This window comes from Apus apus, chromosome 12, assembly GCF_020740795.1.
Source record: "Apus apus isolate bApuApu2 chromosome 12, bApuApu2.pri.cur, whole genome shotgun sequence".
In the NCBI taxonomy this organism is placed as follows: domain Eukaryota; kingdom Metazoa; phylum Chordata; class Aves; order Apodiformes; family Apodidae; genus Apus; species Apus apus.
In genome coordinates, this window is record NC_067293.1 from 7007845 (window position 1) to 7027373 (window position 19529).

The 19529-nt window shown below is 37.6% G+C and overlaps 1 protein-coding gene across 4 annotated transcripts in view; it reads left to right on the top strand.

The window, feature by feature from the left end:
- Window positions 1-19529, top strand: part of AFF2 (ALF transcription elongation factor 2) — a 334526-nt gene that overhangs the window by 90769 nt on the left and 224228 nt on the right. For all 4 annotated transcript variants that reach the window (XM_051630068.1, XM_051630071.1, XM_051630069.1 and 1 more), the window contains exon 3: window positions 3354-4244. In XM_051630068.1, coding sequence (XP_051486028.1) covers window positions 3354-4244 — 891 coding nt within the window. The remainder of the gene's footprint in view (window positions 1-3353; window positions 4245-19529) is intronic.

Genomic DNA, 19529 nt, shown 5'->3' on the forward strand with positions numbered 1-19529 from the left:
TATTTTTTTGTTAGTTTTCAGTGGAGTTGTCTCGGAGAGAACCCAATGGGCAGCCTTTCCATGGGGGAGTCTTTGATGAATGTTAAATCATTTATCTTTTTCAGATGAAGCCCTTCCATGCTATTCAAGCCTAGCATAAAAAAGATCTCGGCTTCTAATCCATGGATATTAGTTTAACTGTGAGCCATGGGAAAGTGAATGAATTATGAAACCTCAAGTTTCATACAAATTTTCACAAAACCCTTGTAAATTGGGCCTATAAGTTTGAGTGCATTAGTTCTTTTCTTTGTAAAACCATAATGCAATAGCCAGCTAGCAAATTAGTCTTCCAATAGGATTCTATTACAGATCTTTTTTGAAAGCAATTGAAGCAAATGTAGGAAGGTGTGCATTTCCTAAATTAACAAGAGCCTAGAATGAGGGGGAAGGCTGCTAGCCATGAGTCACAAACCAGATGTATAATTTATGCCTCGGAATACTCAGAAAATGCTGCGTTTCCTTGATAGTGGCAAAATTGTGATTCAACATGCTGTTCAGAAAATAATATGTACAGACGTTTTTTTTGATAAATCAGCCTATTATCCAGAATATGAAGGTAGAAATTGTCCTCAATCTGGAAGTAACAAAGAGCAGCCAGAAATTATGACTGGATTTTGTGTTTGCTGTGCTGGTATCCAGACTTGTAAAGAATACTCTGCTTCTCACAAGAGCCCTGAATTTGTTGAGGAATTAAAATCATTAATGTTATGCTTTATATCTTAAATTCAGGTAGTACACTGCACTACATACCTAAGCTTGTTCAGGTTGTGATGAACAAATCTGGTCTTAGTTGTGTGCTCTAGTTTTATTTAAGCATAAGCCAAATAACCACTCACGTTTACCGTTTTTTATTTTGCTTTAACATCTAGTCCAAAAGCCATTGAAAAGAGTAATATTCCTTCCATTGACTTAAATAACTATTGGATGTGAGCTTTAGTACATATGCTAAGGATATTTAAATTAGTTTAATCTCTATGCTTTTCGGAAAATATATTTTTATTAATGGTCCCAGTAAATGGCTACAAATAATACCTAACATTTATACAGTGTCTTTTATCCCCATAATGTGAACATTCTGCATAAAAAAGTTAATATCAAGAAAAATTGCATTTATCATTATGTGACATGTAAAAGAAAATAAGTTGAGAGATTCAGATACTTCCAACATAGAAATTGAAAAGCTCTACATTCAAATTAAAATATTGATTCCCGCTGTGAGGATCTAGACAAGAGACATTTAATGTGCTGTGATGTTGAAGTGTTACAGTGATGACATTACTTTTTTTTTTTTTTTTTTTTTTTTTTTTACTTCTGCTTTCTGGAAAGTAAGTTAAATGCACCCTTGGAAGTGTATCTTGAACATGAGTTGAAGCTTGGTGGTCAGGCTTTTTTCGATACTTGGTTGTTTCCCGTGCACTATCCCATAAGGAGTTAAAGTGTTTGGGGAAGGAGGAAACAGAACAAGTATGTAAGTGTTTAGACTTCGCATCATAATTCCTGCTGGGACCTTAAGCACAATGGAATCTCCTTGTTTTAAATTTGGGGGTTGAACAGAGAGAGCCTGGTTTTGGCTGCTGCCCAAAAAGCTCATTGTGCAACTCAGTTGAAGGAGACTGCTCATATACAAAGGGCTTATTCTTGGTTTAGCTGGAATATAATTTTTTCCACTAAAATGACCAACCTAGGGACTTAAAGAATAAAAGTGATTCGTGGTTCTCCACAACTGCGATTATTAACTGTGTCAGTTAGGAGCACTGGCAAAATGTATGTAGATGAGAACAACACTCAACAGTTAATTTTTAAATCACTGCCTCACTGCAGTGGTAATATGTGTTACAATCCCTGAGAATGAGCAAAAGGAAATTCTTTTTTGACATTTTTTATGGCACGTGCAGTACTAAAGGAAAAAAAAAAATTCTGCAATGTTCTCAACTCCTGACTAATGCAGCAGTGGGTAACATAAGCAGGTAGTTCAGGAGAAATCCATGCATCCATTTTTTTCATCACTCAAACTTCTGTTTAATACTTATGGAAAATGGGATGAGTGGCATGGTAGGATCCTTGTTGAGGAATGAAGTGCATCCCTCTAAACAAATACAAGGTCATAGTGCTGCCTGTCTGCATCTTCATAGCCTGGTGTTAAGGCATTTTGGGACGCAAACATAAGTAAAAGTATAGTTGGCCATATCCTGAAGTATCTTACATACACTGTAACTTTGTCATTTAATTCCAGACTGTAGAAATTACAGGAACTATAGTTTTGTTTTGTTTTTATTGTTTGTATCTTGTAATAAGCATGAGGAATAAAATTTTTTAGTTCTTCACTGGTCATCTCAATGGAACATCAAGGTCAGTATGAAGGCTTGTTCTTCAGGTGAGTTAGAAGAGGAAAAGAGAGGAAATTAGCTAACTATTAGTTATAGCTTCTAGCTTATTTGTCCAGCTCTTTACAAGTGAAAGGGAAAAGGAGAAAGAACCAAAACCCCCCACTTTATACTTCAGAATAAAGCAGTGAAACACAGATGAGTCAGTATTTAATAATTACTGAAATTCAAAGAAAAGCATGATTCACAAATACAGCCAGCCCACAGACAACAGAAGAATCCCAATTCCTGAGAATGAGGCAATCATGTCTATTTATGTTCTATAAGAAAATATTTTTGAATATATTTTTTTTTATTTTTTTTTTTTTTTTTTTAAATTTGAAGCTACTGTCGCATTTGAGTGGGTAGAAGCTTTTAAATTTCTGGATTCAGATGGTAGATACCTTAGGTCAAACTGAACCCTCTATAGAAAAGTAATTTAAGTTACACTGGAGCAAAGAGTTTGGCACTATACATTTATTACACAGACTACCCGGATTCTCTTTATGGCAGAACTGTGGGTCAAGGGGCTGATAGAGCAATAACATTCTTAAACTGTGTGATAGCAATTCAAATGCTCAGTAGCCAGTAATTGCACGTTCATGTTTTGCACGATATGAAATGTGCAAGCCCCACATCTCTTGACATAAAACCAGCTTATTTTGCTCCGAACATCCGTAACTGATGTAATTTAAACACTTCTCTGAGAGCATATTTAAGAAAATGGGAAGCATTATACAAGTATTACTCATGCAAGCCTGTTTCAAGAGATTCTTTGAACACAGTTATTGATAGGTTTCTCTGACATAACATATGCAAAATGTAATTGAAATTAAATGTCAGCATAACACCATTAAACATGTAACATTTGCCATCTTCTAAAACAACTATTCTGAGCAGTAACTTCATAATCAGGAATTGACTCACTCTTTTGTTTTTTTATTCTTTTAGACAAATAAAGGTGATGCCCTTGCAAACCGTGTTCAGAACACATTGGGAAATTATGATGAGATGAAGGACCTGTTAACCAACCATTGCAACCAGAGCCACCTTGTAGGAATCCCAAAGAGTTCTGTCCCACAGACACCCATTGACAAAAATGAACAGAACTTTTTCCCAGAACCAAGAAACAGGATGATCCCATCTCATCAGATCAGTGGCCACTCATCGACATCAATGCCTCCACCTTCTTCATTGTCATCTAATTCTACTTTACTACACAGTCACCAGAGCAGCAGGAAGTCGAGAACAGACTGGTCACGTGGTGGTCACAACTCTAGTGGGGCCCAGCCAAGCCAGTCCAGTAGTCAGCAGAGTCGGACAAAGCATAGCACTTCCCATGACCAGCCACAGGGCAGGTATGAAGACCTCTATAATTGTCAGAGTGAGCAGCATAAAAGTGGAGGAACTGAGGAAGCCAATTCTGTTGCAGCATCTTCACATTCAAGGAGGCATACTCATTCAAAGTCAGCACCTGGAGAACATACTTACAAAGAAAACAGTCATTCAAAGTCACCCACAGAGCTGGAGTTTGTAGGTCATGGTCCTGGATCTCCACTTCCTTCCACTTCTTTGCTGTCTGCTAACAGTGGTCTTTCGACCCAGAATTTCCCACCTGGACTTCACTGTAAAAACAGCATGGTCCAGCAGAAGCCTACAGCATATGTCAGGCCTATGGATGGTCAAGACCAGGTACCCAATGACTCACCTGAACTGAAACCTCCGATAGAAATTGAGAATGGATATGGAAATCAGTCCTTTGGAACACTGCTGGAAGGAAAAGTGAACACACCTAGCTCAAAGAACAAAGTACCAAAGCTCACCATTCCTCCTGTTAGTGAAGTAAGTAGTTTAAATCATCTCTCTCTTGAGTACTTCCTGCACTGAATATTTTTCTCGGCAAATATGCAGTTCCATTTCATGGAATTACAGTATAAAATGTTTCTTTTTTCTAGAATCTGCATGACTACTTTTGTTTGTTGTGACAGTCCCAGTAGCAATATTTAATGAAGTTTTAAAAGCACAGTTTGGAATACCAACATTGCTTGTTTCAATATTAAAAGTCTAGTTCTCTGTTGGGTGTAATATATTTATACCAACTAGAATTCTGGACAGAGAACTCTAATATCTCAGTTCATCTGCAGTTTTCTCTCTTCCATTTTCAGTTAGGAGCTTGTTTGACAGAAAGATTGCTGTTTTAAACTCTTAAGGAAAAATGGCAGTGTTCAAATTTCAGTGGTACCAAATAGTTCTACCAGTAAGGAGTTTATTTGCAGAGTCTGCTAAATTCCTATTGCTTTTAATGGAATTAATGTGGCTTAAGATCTGAGTAATGCTTATGAAAATGTGTCCCATTAAAGCTTTTATGCATTTTGAAGAGCTCTTAATACTGGGATCCAGTCCCAATCTCTGCTACCAACAGTTTAAGCTGTTGAATTTCCTACTGCTGGTCAGTCCAGTAGTCCTGTGAGGAGCATTTCAGATGGTTCACATTCGGGTCTGTTCCAAGCACAGATGTATAATAAGGATACCAATTGAACTATTTATACTCTATATACTTTTCTCTTATTCTGGGTTTCTCTAAAGCAGTAACCTTTGCAAGGTCAGTTTATAAGTGTACGTATAAGCAAAATTGCAATATGTTTTTTTTCATAGCTTTCTCTTTTACCCAAAATATTTCCCTGCTTGGTAATATTTTTATACTAGAAATGAGAACCAATGCATTCTTAAACCACTTTATTGCAAAAGGTCAGATTTTTCTATTGGAATAATTGTTTCAAGCCAATAATTTGTTTGACTATTTAAAAAACTTGATGTTATTTATTAACATTCCAGGCAGCAACAAAGACTGATGTGTTTTGCAGTAGAGCTTGGAATAATTTTCTGGGAACTGCATCTGAAAACAGTAAAAGGCCTATTTATATCAAGTGGAAGCTGAGGGTTGCTTGCAGATGGTGTTTTATTAGAAAATGTATTTGTTAATAAACGTAGCTTTGTACAAGATTACTTTACAGATGTTTCTGTTTATTTTTACCTTAGGATAAAAATCTGCTGATGTAGATGGCTTCATAGTCTGTTGCCATTTGTCACTAGCATTGTTTGGCAAGTAAATAATTACATACAAAGGAAATAATGATGTTGCAAAAGCAAATACATTTTTTCACTTTTGCCATCTATTAACACTATGAGTCAATAGAGCCACTTCCAAGTGCAGCATTAATACAAAGTATTTTTGGAAATAAAATGTACCTTTTGCAACTTGTATCGACTATTAAGAATGCATTTTTTCCTTTAATTTTAATTTTTCTTTAATTTAGATCCTGTCACTGTTGAAATCAATTGAGTTGTTAGCAATGTTTTTGGGAGCAAGATTTCACTCACAGTCTTTTTGACTAGCTCTAAGAACCTCTGATTTGAGATGTTGTTTTTGGAAAGATTTTTAGTCACACAGATGAAAAATTACATTGTGAATTTGTTGCCATAGCTGCTTTAGTTTATATTCTGTGTAGTGAAAAGTATAAGTGTTTAATTAATTTCACTTATGATCAGATAAATGGTAAACTCTAGGCACTTTGGAAATGAATGCAGATAATAATCTAAAACACTCCGAATTATAAGAGTGAACAATAATTTGAAGAGGGGAAAAAACCCCAAAGCTCTGTTTAAAGTGATGAATAACTTTCCTTTCTGATGCACAACATAAGACAATAGCCAGACTGATGGATCTTTTAGACTAAAGCACATCTTCTGAGTTCAGAGTGTTAGATTTTTTTTGCCTGTGTCAGGACTGTGAACTTTGGCCCTCAGTGTTTTTCCACATATGTGCATCCTGAATTTGATTTACCCTGCGTTCAGCAATAAAACTCCTTCCAATCCAATGTTATAGATAACTGGTTTAGTTTAAGCTTAATCAGAACTGACAGTGCACACCTGTGAAACCCATAACCTTTTCAGAATGACTGCAGCGAGTGGCTCTGTTGTAATCTTTACACAATTGATGTGGAGGCTTATGATCCTTCGGTGGTGCTTATCAATTTATGAACCTTCCCTAGCCGCCTTGAGCCATAGTGATCTGTTGAAACAATTTTGCTTCTGCTCCATAGGTTGCCATCCTAACACTGTTCCAGGTGGTGGTGGTGGCGATCTTCTTAAACTAGCAGTAGGGAAGTCACTTTTTGGGGGCATTTCTCTGTAATTTGTTCTGTGGATCTCCTGTATCTTCGCATCCATTTTTTCAGGTGGCTGAGTTTACACATAGAGATTGCATACCAAACACTTCTCAGTGAATTCCCTCAAAAATTTGCACACTCTTAAGATGAGGAATTCTGTGAAGAAATAAAATTCTAGGTGGTGGTCCTGCAATAATGGCATCTATTAAAATGTGCAGAGTTGGAGAAAAAAAAAGACAGGTTTTGCTACCTTAAGGAGACAAACGGGAATAAGTAACCAAATATTTGAACAAGCAGATTTAAAGGATGAGTTCAGACTTATGTGGAAATATGGTCTCATTTATCATGGCTTAATGGAATAGGACATTGAGTGCCCTGGAAGCATTCTGCCATGTGTAAGGAAGTAATCAATTTTATAACATAATTTGTGTCACTTGAGGTGTTGCTCTAAGAATCTTTGCTCGTTTGCTGGGCCCAATTCTGCCCTCAGAGGTGCCCATCCATCTTTCAGCTCCTCTGGGTGGACAACGTTGTTAATGCCTTGCTGCTGGCATGTCTCCATTGTGCATTGGATTGTGGCTTAGTGATTCCTGAGTTTGTAGAGATTCATAGTAAGTTCACACAGACTTCCCAGACTGGATCCAGATGTAATGTTAGCAGCACTTAGGTACTCAGGGACTAATCCTTGCTTCTGAGTGGATGCTGTTGTGTGATTTCCAGACCTTGACTCATCCACACAGAGCTAGTTGAGACCTGTCTGCACCATGCTTGGTCATTTCTGGTAGAGAAACAGAAACAGCAGAGCCTCTGTAGACTTTTACTTATGTCTTGTAAGTGTTTCTTTCTGATTTTGTGATCCTTTTGATTTCTTTTACCTTTTTTCCTTCATTTTACTTATCAATATTACTTTCTAAGGGTGAAGGTAAAAAAATTTATGGTTTGGTGTCTTGAACAAAATTCAGTGTAACCACTAGATCCCAGGCTTTTGAGCCTATGAGATGGTGAGATTGTGAAGCAGACCTTCATAACTGGGAGGCCATAAGGCCATAGTGTTACTTTAGGGAGACATGCAGAAATGCACCAGATATCATGACATAGAATTGATAATAATGGCCCTGGAGCTAAATCTGATAGAAAAATTGATCCACAGGCTCAATCTATAAACATTATTTCCCGTTCTTTATTCAATCTCATCACTTTAGTCTGTATTTATGTACATGCTTACATATATATATTAATATTGAGCTTGCATTTAACATTTGGTGAATTGTGGCAAGTCTGGAACATTGCAGAGAGCTTTTGTATTATGTAGAATTCTACATGCTTAAATTATATGATGGCAGATGATTGTTACTTGCCATTCAGAGAACTGCATAGTTAAATCCTATGCAATTCTTAACAAAAAATGGAGGTTAGAGATCACAATAACAGCTGATCCTCTCTCTGCTGGATTAAAATCCAGAATCTTGATACATGTATGTATATTTAAACCTCTAGGAATCAGTTGCTTACAATTTATTTCAGATTGACAAGCTCAGCAGGAGATAGCTGAAAGAAAGCCTGTGCTTTTCAGATTGGGCTAAAACAATTACTGAGAGTACTGAGTAAAGTGAAGGGTTGTAAGGTCTGTGCGAACATCAGAAGATGTGTTCCTGGAATATCTTATGCACAGTTCTCCAGAACAATGCATGGATTTCCAATAAATGTTTAGGGACAGGAAATCAAGGGCAATTGAGATAATGTTTGATTCTCAAGGCAGAGTTTTTAAATCTTGCTGCAGAATTGGTGTCATGCTTCTACAAAGCAGCAAATGCTCACGTAGCAAATTTTCCCAAAAATACAAAGCTAGGAACAAATCCAAAAGGCCTACAACATCTATGTCACCACCCACTTAAGTAATAAAAAATGGAGAACTTCTATTTCATGTTAGTTCTAGGAAAATATTTTGACGGGTTCAGTATCCCGCGAAGTGAGAAGCTTCTGGTACATGTTTCCAATCATTCTGCCATCTCTGCGTGTATTGATTAGCTTAGTACTTTCTGAGCTAGCTGTAAAAAAGGCTGCTCTCTTTCTGCATTAAAGAGCAAGAAAAATTGACAGGTAGATAACCATATTGATTGAACCTAAATAGTAAATGCAAGAGGCTTATATATGACTTATAAAACTCTTTATAGGAACCAAAGCCAGTTTAATGTATCTTTTTTTTTTTTTTTAATTAAATGGAAAGTAGATTTCTTCAATTAACCACCCCCACACCTTTTTATATATACGCTACTTTAGTTGCCAGCTATAGTACATTACCTTAGCCGTGAGCAAATCACTTTTTTCAGATACAAGCTCTAGCTGGCCCCCAGACTTTGAGCTCTCAAGAAGAATGGACTGAATCATGCATTAAACTGAAATCCCTTTGCTTGGTTCATATTTCAAAAGTCTGAGGCCAAAAACAAACCCAAAAAGCAGTATTTCTTGCAGTATTACAGGTTGCAGACATATGCTTTTCATTTGTAAATACTGTGAGAAGTAATGTTCTTGTGATACTTCTAAATGAAGAACATACGACACCACTCAACTGAAGACCTCTCATTATGGCCTTTTTAAGGCTACTGTCCAATTGCTTGGACAATTGCTAGTAAAGCTGTTTTCAAGGTTAGCAAGAGGACAGCTTGCCTACTTTACATCAAACATAAATAAGCATATTTAGAACGTGATTTTGAGCCACTTTGACCAACGAGAACTTCGCATTTCCCATCAGGCTGCAGAACGGGCACTTCAAGCCAGTTAAAGGAACTGGCCATGGATATTTGGTTTGGGGAAGGAAGGATTAAATAGCTTCTTTCCAATTGTGCATTTGTTAGTGTGGTTTTCATTTTTAACCTACTTCTAATGTTTTCTTTCTGGGATGGAAAAAAAATAAATCTCAGTGAAATTAGAGTGCCTCTGTTGGTGAAGAGGCAGTCTCATGGTGTCCTGAAAACTGATATTCTTATTTAACTTTTTTTTTAAATTCCCAATTCCAAAGTAACTGCTTATGCGTGGCTTATTATTGGTGCAAGTTAAGTATAAGGAATACTGCTACTCCATTGGTGTTAAATGAAATGTCACAAAGTAAATGACCTCAAAAGCTTTGGGGAGAGCAGTAGTAGAATTTGTATATACCTAGTAGAATTTATATATATATATATTTTTATATATATATATATATATATATATATATATAAAATATATACACATGTATAAACATTTTACATATATACATATACACACATATATATACATATATATAGATTGTATATACCTAGTAGAATTTGTATATACTTTTGGGTATTTTGTATGCTTAGTTCATTGACATGCAGAATTATACTCAGATTTTAAAACTATTTTAGATCAATACCAAATGAATCATATTTATAACACACCTTCAAAGTGTGAAAATCAGAGGAGGGTCTTACATGAGCATTTCTGGCTTTATGGCAAGAGCCACCCCATTATAAGGTAGTAGTCTCTGATTCAAGTATGGAAAAGCATTTAGGAGTTGCAGGTGAAAACATCATATGGGAATACTTTAATAAGAAAAAAAACAACCAGAGTGAAAGAAAGTTGAACATTTAACTTGGCAACTCTCCATGAACTGCAGATATAGGTTAAAGTTATTTAGTTGGCAGGCGATTGCTAGTGTATTAGCAATGTTAGGAGGGGAAAAAAAAATCTAATTTCTGTATTTTGGCTTGTGCAGTAAAGAAATTCCTCCCACATAAGTATGTTCATTTCACCTTCTGGGAAGTAAAGAAAGGAAACTGTAGATGCAGTCTGTTATTTAATCTTCCTGAAATTAGCATTTGGTGCTCAGGAAGATTGAAAGATTTAATGCCAATGCCTTCCTCAAAAGAAAGAAATGACATACCACATATGTTTTAGCACTGGTTAGACTGTTAAATGGAATTAATCAAAATCCATGTTAAAATATTTCCATGTGTTAATTAGCAACAGTTTGGAACATTAAAATACATATTGGCTTGGGAATAAATTAGTGAAGAAACATCAAATTGAGTTTGTGGGCTTTTAATTGCAACATAATATACTATGTGTTTTAGAAAGGTAAATGTAAATACATTCCTACAAAATGCTATGACAATGTGCATTTAAAAATTGTGTAATAAAAACCTAAAACAGGCTTTCATTATGGCAGAGAGAGTGATCCATTTCCCATTTTAAAAGAAACATGAAATTGTTCCTTCATAATAAAGTGAGAGAAAGGCAGTTTAAAAATGCTGAGAGTTTCATCTCAGGCCAAAGGAAGTTTTAAAATTTCTCCTTTGAAAATCATGAGGATGTAGCAAGTACCAACACCATGTCTCCTGTTGTGAGCAGAATAATTCACTTTTGCCTTTCTATTCCTGCTGGGTCACTGCAAAGTTTGTTTCCCATTCCCTCATGCTGAGTTTTGCGAGCAGCAGAATAGCATAAATTTAGTTAAGTATGCAAATGAGACTGAACAAATGGGCATGTTCATACTCATAAATTAATACACACAAGGTAGGTAGCAATATCTATCATAACATTATAGATACCTGCCTCCTAACTGAGGATAGAGACCATGGTTGGCCCATAGAGTAGAGAAACCCCATTTCTCTTCCTAGGGAGGGAGTGACCATTCTTTTCCATGACAAAAAAAAATATGTAGAAACCTCCTCCAAGAGTTTTCTGAAGTTGCATCCCAGGGTTGAGCTTCTGCAGTCACATTGGTGGGGATGATTTTGTGTATATCTGGTGTGGGGAACTGCAGAAGAAGGTAGGTGTTGATTTTAATTTTTCCTGTGGTTGCTGTTCAAGTAGCCATTGAGCATAAGAAAAAGTTTGGGAAGCAGAGAGAGGAAGAGGCAAGGAAAGTACAGATTCAGTCACTTTCCAGGCTAATGAGCCTATTTTCATTTGGATTTGCAGAGATCTCTTGAGAAGAGTCAGTGATCATGGGTGGAAGTCTCAATCCCCATTAATACTGCCAATTAATACTGCCAGTCTAGGCATATTTCAGTTAATATATGCTGCTTTCCCTTGCATGCTTCCTCAGAACAATTTCACATTGTTATATCCCCAGATGTGTAAACTTGTTGCGTAATATCTCATTGAGCTTCAAGCTGTGACACTTCAATCCACAAGGCAAGTTGGCAGTTGCTGCTGCTGTTCGTAAATATCCAGACACCCATTTACATTTGCCAGTATTTTAAATATAAACATTGAGTTAATTCCTTCTTAAATATGGTAAACCACTGACATGTACAATTTGTAAACGTAGAAAACCTAAGGTCACCTAGAGGAGTCAGGATTTGGATTTTATTACTTAGAGTTTACCCTGGGTGAAGGTGTCATGTCCTGGTCAGTATTGTGTGTCTGCCGGGTTTAATCTTTTTTGATGCCATGAAACCCTAACTTCCCTGTCATCAGAAACTAAACCCTTAAAAACAAGTGATGTCTACTAGCACATCCTAGTGACACTGGAGTATGCTTAATTTTGAACATCCAGGAGTAGCTGCTTTAAGTGGCTTCCTTGTGAAGCAAAACCTCACAGTATATTTTGCATTGAGGAAAAAAGAGATTGTAACATCTTCTCTTCCCACCAACACATGCAGTTACACATTAACATGAAATATGGCACAAATTTAGCTAGGGAAATATTAAAATGTAATTTTTATTCAAAGCAATTATCCTAGCAACCACATCATTTGCTGCCCAATACAATGATCACAAAGGTCAACATTTAACATGGTTTTATGGCAAGGACCGTGCACTGTGGTGTTATGGACCACAAATGGTTTGCAGATCCAAGTTTGGAAATCAGGGATTTAGGGCTTTGCAAAACTTTAGAATTAAATTTTTTTTAAGGTCTGTGGAGTCAAAAAAAGCCAATGAGGGGATATGCACTGTCTGTGCCAATCGTTGACTCTTCTTCATTCCCATTAGTTGTTTCTTCCACCACCAGATAGAAAATGACTGTGCAGAGTGGAATGGAGGTGGGGCTGTGTTCAAAAAGTTTCTGCATGTGAATACAAATAAATACATTTAAATCCCACTAAATTTGTAGTGAAAACTGCTATTGTTTTTCCCCCTCCATGTAGTGATAAACTAGTTCTTTCCAGTTTCTTCAAACATAAAGTACCCCACTTGCTGTACTCCAGATGAATAAAATAAACCAGACTGAGGAGCAGACCCTTCTGTAAGGGGTGTAGAGGTTATTGTAAAGTACTGCCAGGTGAGACCTTTTTTACCCTTGGGTGTTGGCGTTGCTGTCCAAGTAATCCCACTGCTTCCACATGAGGACTAAGGCTTTCTGATTTTGAATAGAAGCAGCAAAACTGGGCCATGAATGATCAGTCTGAATAGGACTTATTTAGGACTAACAGCAGGAATAGGATGTAGCAGGGGTATAAAGAATGATTGCTCTTCAGAGCAAGAGAAAAATTGAATTTTTCAAATGCTTTTTCCGTAAACACATTTTATTAAGATGTAACTGCACCTGCATTTCATCAAGAAAATTGTTTGATACAGTTTTTAATATATTTTGATGTATCGAATGGATTTGATTTATTTTGATAATAATTCTTCTGCTTTTATTAGTACGCTTCATATTTTATGTCCCTGGTCCCAAGTATCAGATCTTGTGAGAGATGGCCTGTTTACTTAAAATTCTCATCCCACTTTCTATGAGCCAGTGTATTAGCTGTCATGAAGCCTTCAGATAAGCAACTGTATTTCGGATGTTTGGCTAAATCAGGAATAGCGTGTTACCGTTGACTTTGGTTACAAGAGCCAGGCACTAGAAAGAAAAAGGGTGCATTTTGTTAGCATTTTAGTTTATCTTAGGAGCACACTTTGGAGAACAAATCTGATCTTCCTGAGTTGCTGTTCTTTGTTTCATTGGGAAGTGGTCTCAGGGTATGTGAACTAAAGTTCCTTAGGTTGAAAGGAAAACAAGAGAAGCTCTGCAGGGTTGCCTGTAACGTGCTCCACTAAGATGCTCTCTAGTGCTCAGGAGAAGTCAGACTAGTACCACAGAGCCCGTTCCATCACCTCCTTTCCTTCAAGACATACACTGTGTTCAGTGGCCTCTTGACACCAACTTTCTCCCCACAGATCAACTCCTATTGTGCTGCACTTACTACTGTAGGTACAGCTTAATTCTCTCACACTAGGACAGGTTGTGGCCTGGGATAAAATTAACTGTCATGGTGTTATAAAAAGGGTGACTGACTTCTATAGCTTGCCTGTAAGAACTATTAACACCTATATGAGCAGCTGGCAAGAATGGAAAGGACTCTGCCGCCTTCTCCCCACGGGCTGCACCTCTACAGGGAGAGCCTAAGTCTAGCTCTTTCAGAAGGGAAAACTTCTGTAAGTGATGGAGGGAACTTCCATAACTAAGCATGTTAAAAGGGAGCTGTTTTTTACAGCCTAGTGTGGGAGATTTTCCATGATAAATCTTGCATGCGGTTTCAGAAGTAGGAGCCCAGAACAATTCTCCTTGTTCTTGGCTGCTCCAGTCATTTTGGTTTCTAGGGTGAGGCACATGTCAGGTCACTGAAGGACAAAAAGGAACAGAGACATGAACAGAGAGAGGGATTTCCCCTTTCATTAGCCACAATAAATATGTTTGTTCAAGAACAAATAGCTGGAATAAGAAGACATGCAGCTCTGCCGAAGAAAAGGCTATTTGTGTCAAATACATAGGAAATACTGTTTACAGATAAATCATTGTGAGGATTGTCCTTTAACAAGGCCAAGTTCACTTGGGATGTTGACTATGTAAAGGCCCTGTATTTCATTCTTTTTCCCATTCTCTGACATGGGGCACTGCCCCATGTAAAGATGTGATTGCAGTGAGCTGAGCTTTAAACTTTCATCTTATTTGCCTTTCTCTAGGTACCTGGTTCTTCAAAGTACTGGAAATAAAGTTGACTTCTGCACTGTGTTTGTGAAGTTGAGCTTTTGGATACTTCATAGATGATTGTTTTTCTGGCAGTGATATCATGGGTTTGTTCTCTCTGTGCATATGTACAAATCCAGATGCAAAATTATAGATAAGCAGTACATAGTCATATGACCACTTAGCCCTACACACACACTTGCAATTCAGAGGCTGAAAAGGCTTTCCCTGGCACAGTGCTGTGGTTTCACAACAGATCACACATGACAAAGTCGAAAGGAATTAAGACATTTTGTTGCCTCCTCTCCTCTGACATAAAGCCACGTGGAGATCTTCACTACATCTGGTTTCTGATTTTGGCCCTGAATACAGACAAATATCACAGGCCCTAACAATTGTCATTTCTGGTCCCTCCTCTAGAAGTGAGACCCAAGGGAATTAGTTTTCCACTGAAAGTTCTCTGTTCTGTTCAATGCCTAAATTTACTGGCATTGCTTGTTTGTGTCTTGCTGAGTGGGTTCATACAACTACTTCTTAAATTCTTCTTTGTTCCCACAGCTACTTTCACACTTAGTCCCCCTCCAAACAAAGCAAGATAAGCTTTGCCCACAGTACTGGTGTCCCATGGCTGCCAGAACTCACTGGTTCGCCTGCTGTGGGGAAGGGTGCGGGTCTGTGGTGTGGGAGCCAGAGGGAGGAAGGAGGAGGGAATTTTGGCTTGTTGCCTATGGTGTAGGGAGCAGAGCTGTGTGCTTCAGGAGCTGGAGGAGATGGAGACGGTGCAATCCTGAGGTAGAAAGGCAGCAGGATGGCCACCTGGACAAACATAAAACCTGGAGGATATTCTCTTTGCTGACTTCTCAGTTGTCTCAGCCTCTTCCTGTGACTTGTCTGCACCATTTACAGGGAAGTAGCAGTGTCAGCAATAATGTGTTTTTAGATCAGATCACTAATACATCCACTCTAAGGACAGGTAAGCTGTGCATGAGACTTCTGCCCAACTCCAGTTTCCTCTTATATACCATCAGATGCATGTTGCAGATAGCTGTGGCTGTGATATCAGCACAGCCTGTACTCTGTTGTAATAGAAAAGCCTGAACATTTTAAGTGAATGCTTGGTACGTGAGAAACAATCCAGTATCTTTTGTTTGGAAGCTTTAAGTTAGCAAGCTGCTCTTAAACCTTGAGCTGATTGTGGCACACAAGTGTAAGGTGTAGAGCCAAAGCCTCTGTATTTGTGTATGTGTATAAGAGAAGGTATTAAAATGCCTTGTTGCCAAATTTTAATTGTATTTTTATGGTGGTGACGGCTGGACCTCGCATATGGATTATTTTATTCCTGCACCATTGTGGCAAGGTCTCACCTTGGATTGGGTGTCATATTGGACAGAGAATATAACAGGTATTTTGGAACAGAGTTTTCCTTTGTGAAATGATTGCTTTCTCTCTCCTCTGAGGAAGGAAAAAAGGCCACAGGACTGCAGTTACCACAGCTCTGTGTCTGAGCTAATAAACTGTGCTGAGAGCTTCACCTCAGGCTTACAGTTGTTTTTTTTTCCAGCCTGAAACACAGGAGGCTGAAATAACTCAGGTCTGCCCACAATAGGCAGGACAAGTATTCCTTGAAAGGGTTCCAAAAGTTTCAAGGCCTGGATAGCTGTGGCAAGAGTTTGTATGTGTGTATAAAAATACAGACCATATACGATGTCTATAAAGCCATTTGAAAATCAAGCAAAATGTGCACACAGCTCTATTGAGGTTGCTCTTGCAAAAAAGCATTTGGAAAATTACAGAGTTCCCTTTTTAAAATAAACAACAAACAAACAAAAAAAACCAAAACACCACCAAAAAGCCAACAGTGGCATTTTTGCATGTGGGTGTTACGCAAGTCTCCTTAGGGGTTACCTTTGACAATGGGCTCTTAAAGTTGCAGCATTTTGCATAACATGCTTGCACAACAAACACTGCTCTTCATAGGCAGCAGGTTTAGACCCAAGGCAGTAAGCAGCCATCTCTGCCACTGACATTGTCTGCCATGTTTTGTGAGAATGTTCTGAACCATTCTGAAAAATAGGGGTAGAAAATGGAGAAAACTCTTGGGAAAAAGAAAAAAAATAAATACCTGTAGCACATCAGTCTTGCACATTTGGCTTTAAGTAAAAGAGATGTAAACAATTGTTTCAAAATCTGGTATCTACACTTTTGAGATTATTTACTAAAAAGGAAAAATTGAGGTATTCATAGAAACATAGAATCGTAGAATGGTTAAGGTTGGAAGGGACCTTAAAGATCATCAGGTTCCAACCTCCCTGCTATGAACAGGGACACCCCATACTAGACCAGGCTGCACAACACCTCATCCAACCTGGCCTTAAACACCTCCAGGGACAGGGGCATCCACACCTCCCTAGATTGTCCAGGAGGATCAATGTGTACTTCTGCCAAAGTCAGTGAAATTGTTATTTTTGGCTTCAACTGAAACAAGTTCTGGCCCTTTATAATTAAGGTTAATAGACTAAAGGTGTTCTCCATTTTTCCCCCTCTCAAATGTCTGTACCTACTTCATAATACGTGAAACGGTGAGGACCCAGATATGAACCTACTCTTCTGCAGAGATTTTATTTTTAAGGACTGAATTCCAAACCTACTGTTGCTTACAGAAAACTTCTCCTTGACTCCAGTAGTGTTTGGATCAAGACCCATAAAAATACATTTAGAAGGAACCACTTTAAAATTACCACGTACAGATGATGACTGCATTATAGATTGAATTGGACTGAGTATTTGTGCTATCCTCTTATGTACTCCTTCAAAACACCACAACTTTCACTGAAACAAGCTCTTGGGAAAATAAATGGAGAAGTTTCCAAACACTATAGCTGCTTTAGTATTCATACAAAATAAACCCAGCTTCTGTAAATAACTCATTTTATCTGTCAAACATTGTAGGCACATATGCCACATTAACTGTCACTGGGGTCGTAAATAAACAATGTATCTGTCTACACATTACTTATGTCTGGGGGGAAATGAACAAGTACACAAGAAAAATAGTAAGGAACGTATTTTAAATGTAAAATAAAACATTGGTGGTGCTATTGCTAATTATTTTAAATACATCTGAACTTAAAAATAGAGTTCATAATTCAATGCAAGATGCAAAAGGGTAATACTCAAACAAAATTGAGTTAATAAGGCATCTAGTATGTATTACTTAAATGCCTAGAATCATAGAATCCTAGAATGCCAGGTTGGAAGGGACCTCAAGGATCATTTGGTTGAACCTTTGTATGTTATACTATAGTTTATAAGAGGTGGCTTAGCACCCTGTCACTTAAAACTGTCCAATGTGGGGGAATTTACCACTTCCCTTGGGAAATCATTCCAATGTTTGACTGTCCTCATGGTGAAAAATTTACCTCTTCTGTCCAATTGGAATCTCTCCAGGAGCAACTTGTGCCCATTACCCCTTGTCTTTTCCATGTGACCCCTTGTAAACAGGGAGTCTCGATCTTCTTGGTAGCCACCCTTTAAGTACAGGGAAATTGTAACAGGGTTTCCCTGAAGCCTTCTCAAGGCTGAACAAACCCAGTTTTCTCAGCCTCTCCTCATATGGCAGGTTCTCCAGTCCTCTCATCATCCCTTTGCCCGTTCTCTGGACCCTCTCCAGCCTCTCCTGCATGATTTCTGCTTGGCAGTCTTAGAGTAATTTGTTTCTTGATGTATGTTTGAAAACAAATCCAAACCCAACAAACCCACAGATTTCCTTCAGCTCCTTCTAACTTTTTTGTGGTTTTGGTGGAAAAAAGCCCCAAGTTTATCAACCAGCTCGGTTAACAGGTTTGATTTATGATACAGTAAAATTAAGTTGAGCCAAAGTGTTTGCAGGTCTTTCATTTATATTCTTAGATGATATAATCATTATTAATTATATAACTAATAATATTTAGTTTCTGTACTAACAACTAATACTGCAAGAGAGACACTGTTTTAAAACAAAACAAAAGCCTTTTCAATTCTGTTGATTGGCTAAAATACACCTTTTATACTAATAGTCTTTTACCTTAGCTAATGAGCCAGAAGATTAAGATTTAAGACATTAGTGCTATTAATGTAATAGCTAATGATGATGAAATTCAGCCTTTATATATTTCCATGGATCTCCTGGTAACTTATGAATGGGTAGACTTTGACCCTACATGCTTCGCTAAAACATCAAAATACCATAATAAAGGACTAAGGTACATTTAATCTTGGAATGATTAAGTACCAAGCTAGCTATGTGTTTGAAAAGAAACTTATTACTTCTGCTTGGCATGAATATAGCAAGAATCTATTGTGTGCATCCATGTTATTTTCCTTTGACATTGTTAAATATCTGATAAGTTGTTTTCTCCCATGCACAGCATGCTGGAAAGCATCTGCCATCTATAAGGAACTCTTGTTGCTGGATTTAAGCAGCATAGCTATGAGAAGAATTCCTGTGCACACATCTCTTGTTAACAGCCCTTCCATAGGTGCTTAAGTTCAAATTAACAGTTCTGAAATCCAAATTAGAGTCAAATCTGATGTGAGCCAATTTGCTCTGCCCAACAATCATGTTCTGCTAGATTGCTGTTCAAATCAGATGGCTGTAGCTCCCTCAGTGGGAAAGCAGTGCAGAATAACAATGGCCAGTGGCTAAATGTAATTTAATTATTGGGTTTACATATTGGTTAGTTCTTACATTGTTTAAAAAGAAACGTTTTCCACCCAGGTGTACAATGTCTGGCCAGTGTTAGCAATCATTATAAAAAGCTGGAGGAATAATAGACTGATGATCTAACACATTTAAATTAAACAAGATCTGATTGTTGAATGTTGAAGGGTGGTGAGTTCGTTTCCATTGAGGGCTGACATTTTGTCCTTTTTGTATATTGCATTGTTAGGGGTATAATGCATATAGAAATACAATGATGAAAAGCCTGAAGACTCAGAGTTTGAAAATAAAGCTTCCTTAGGGTTGAAGTATCTGTTGTTTCACACAGCAGCTTTTCTGGT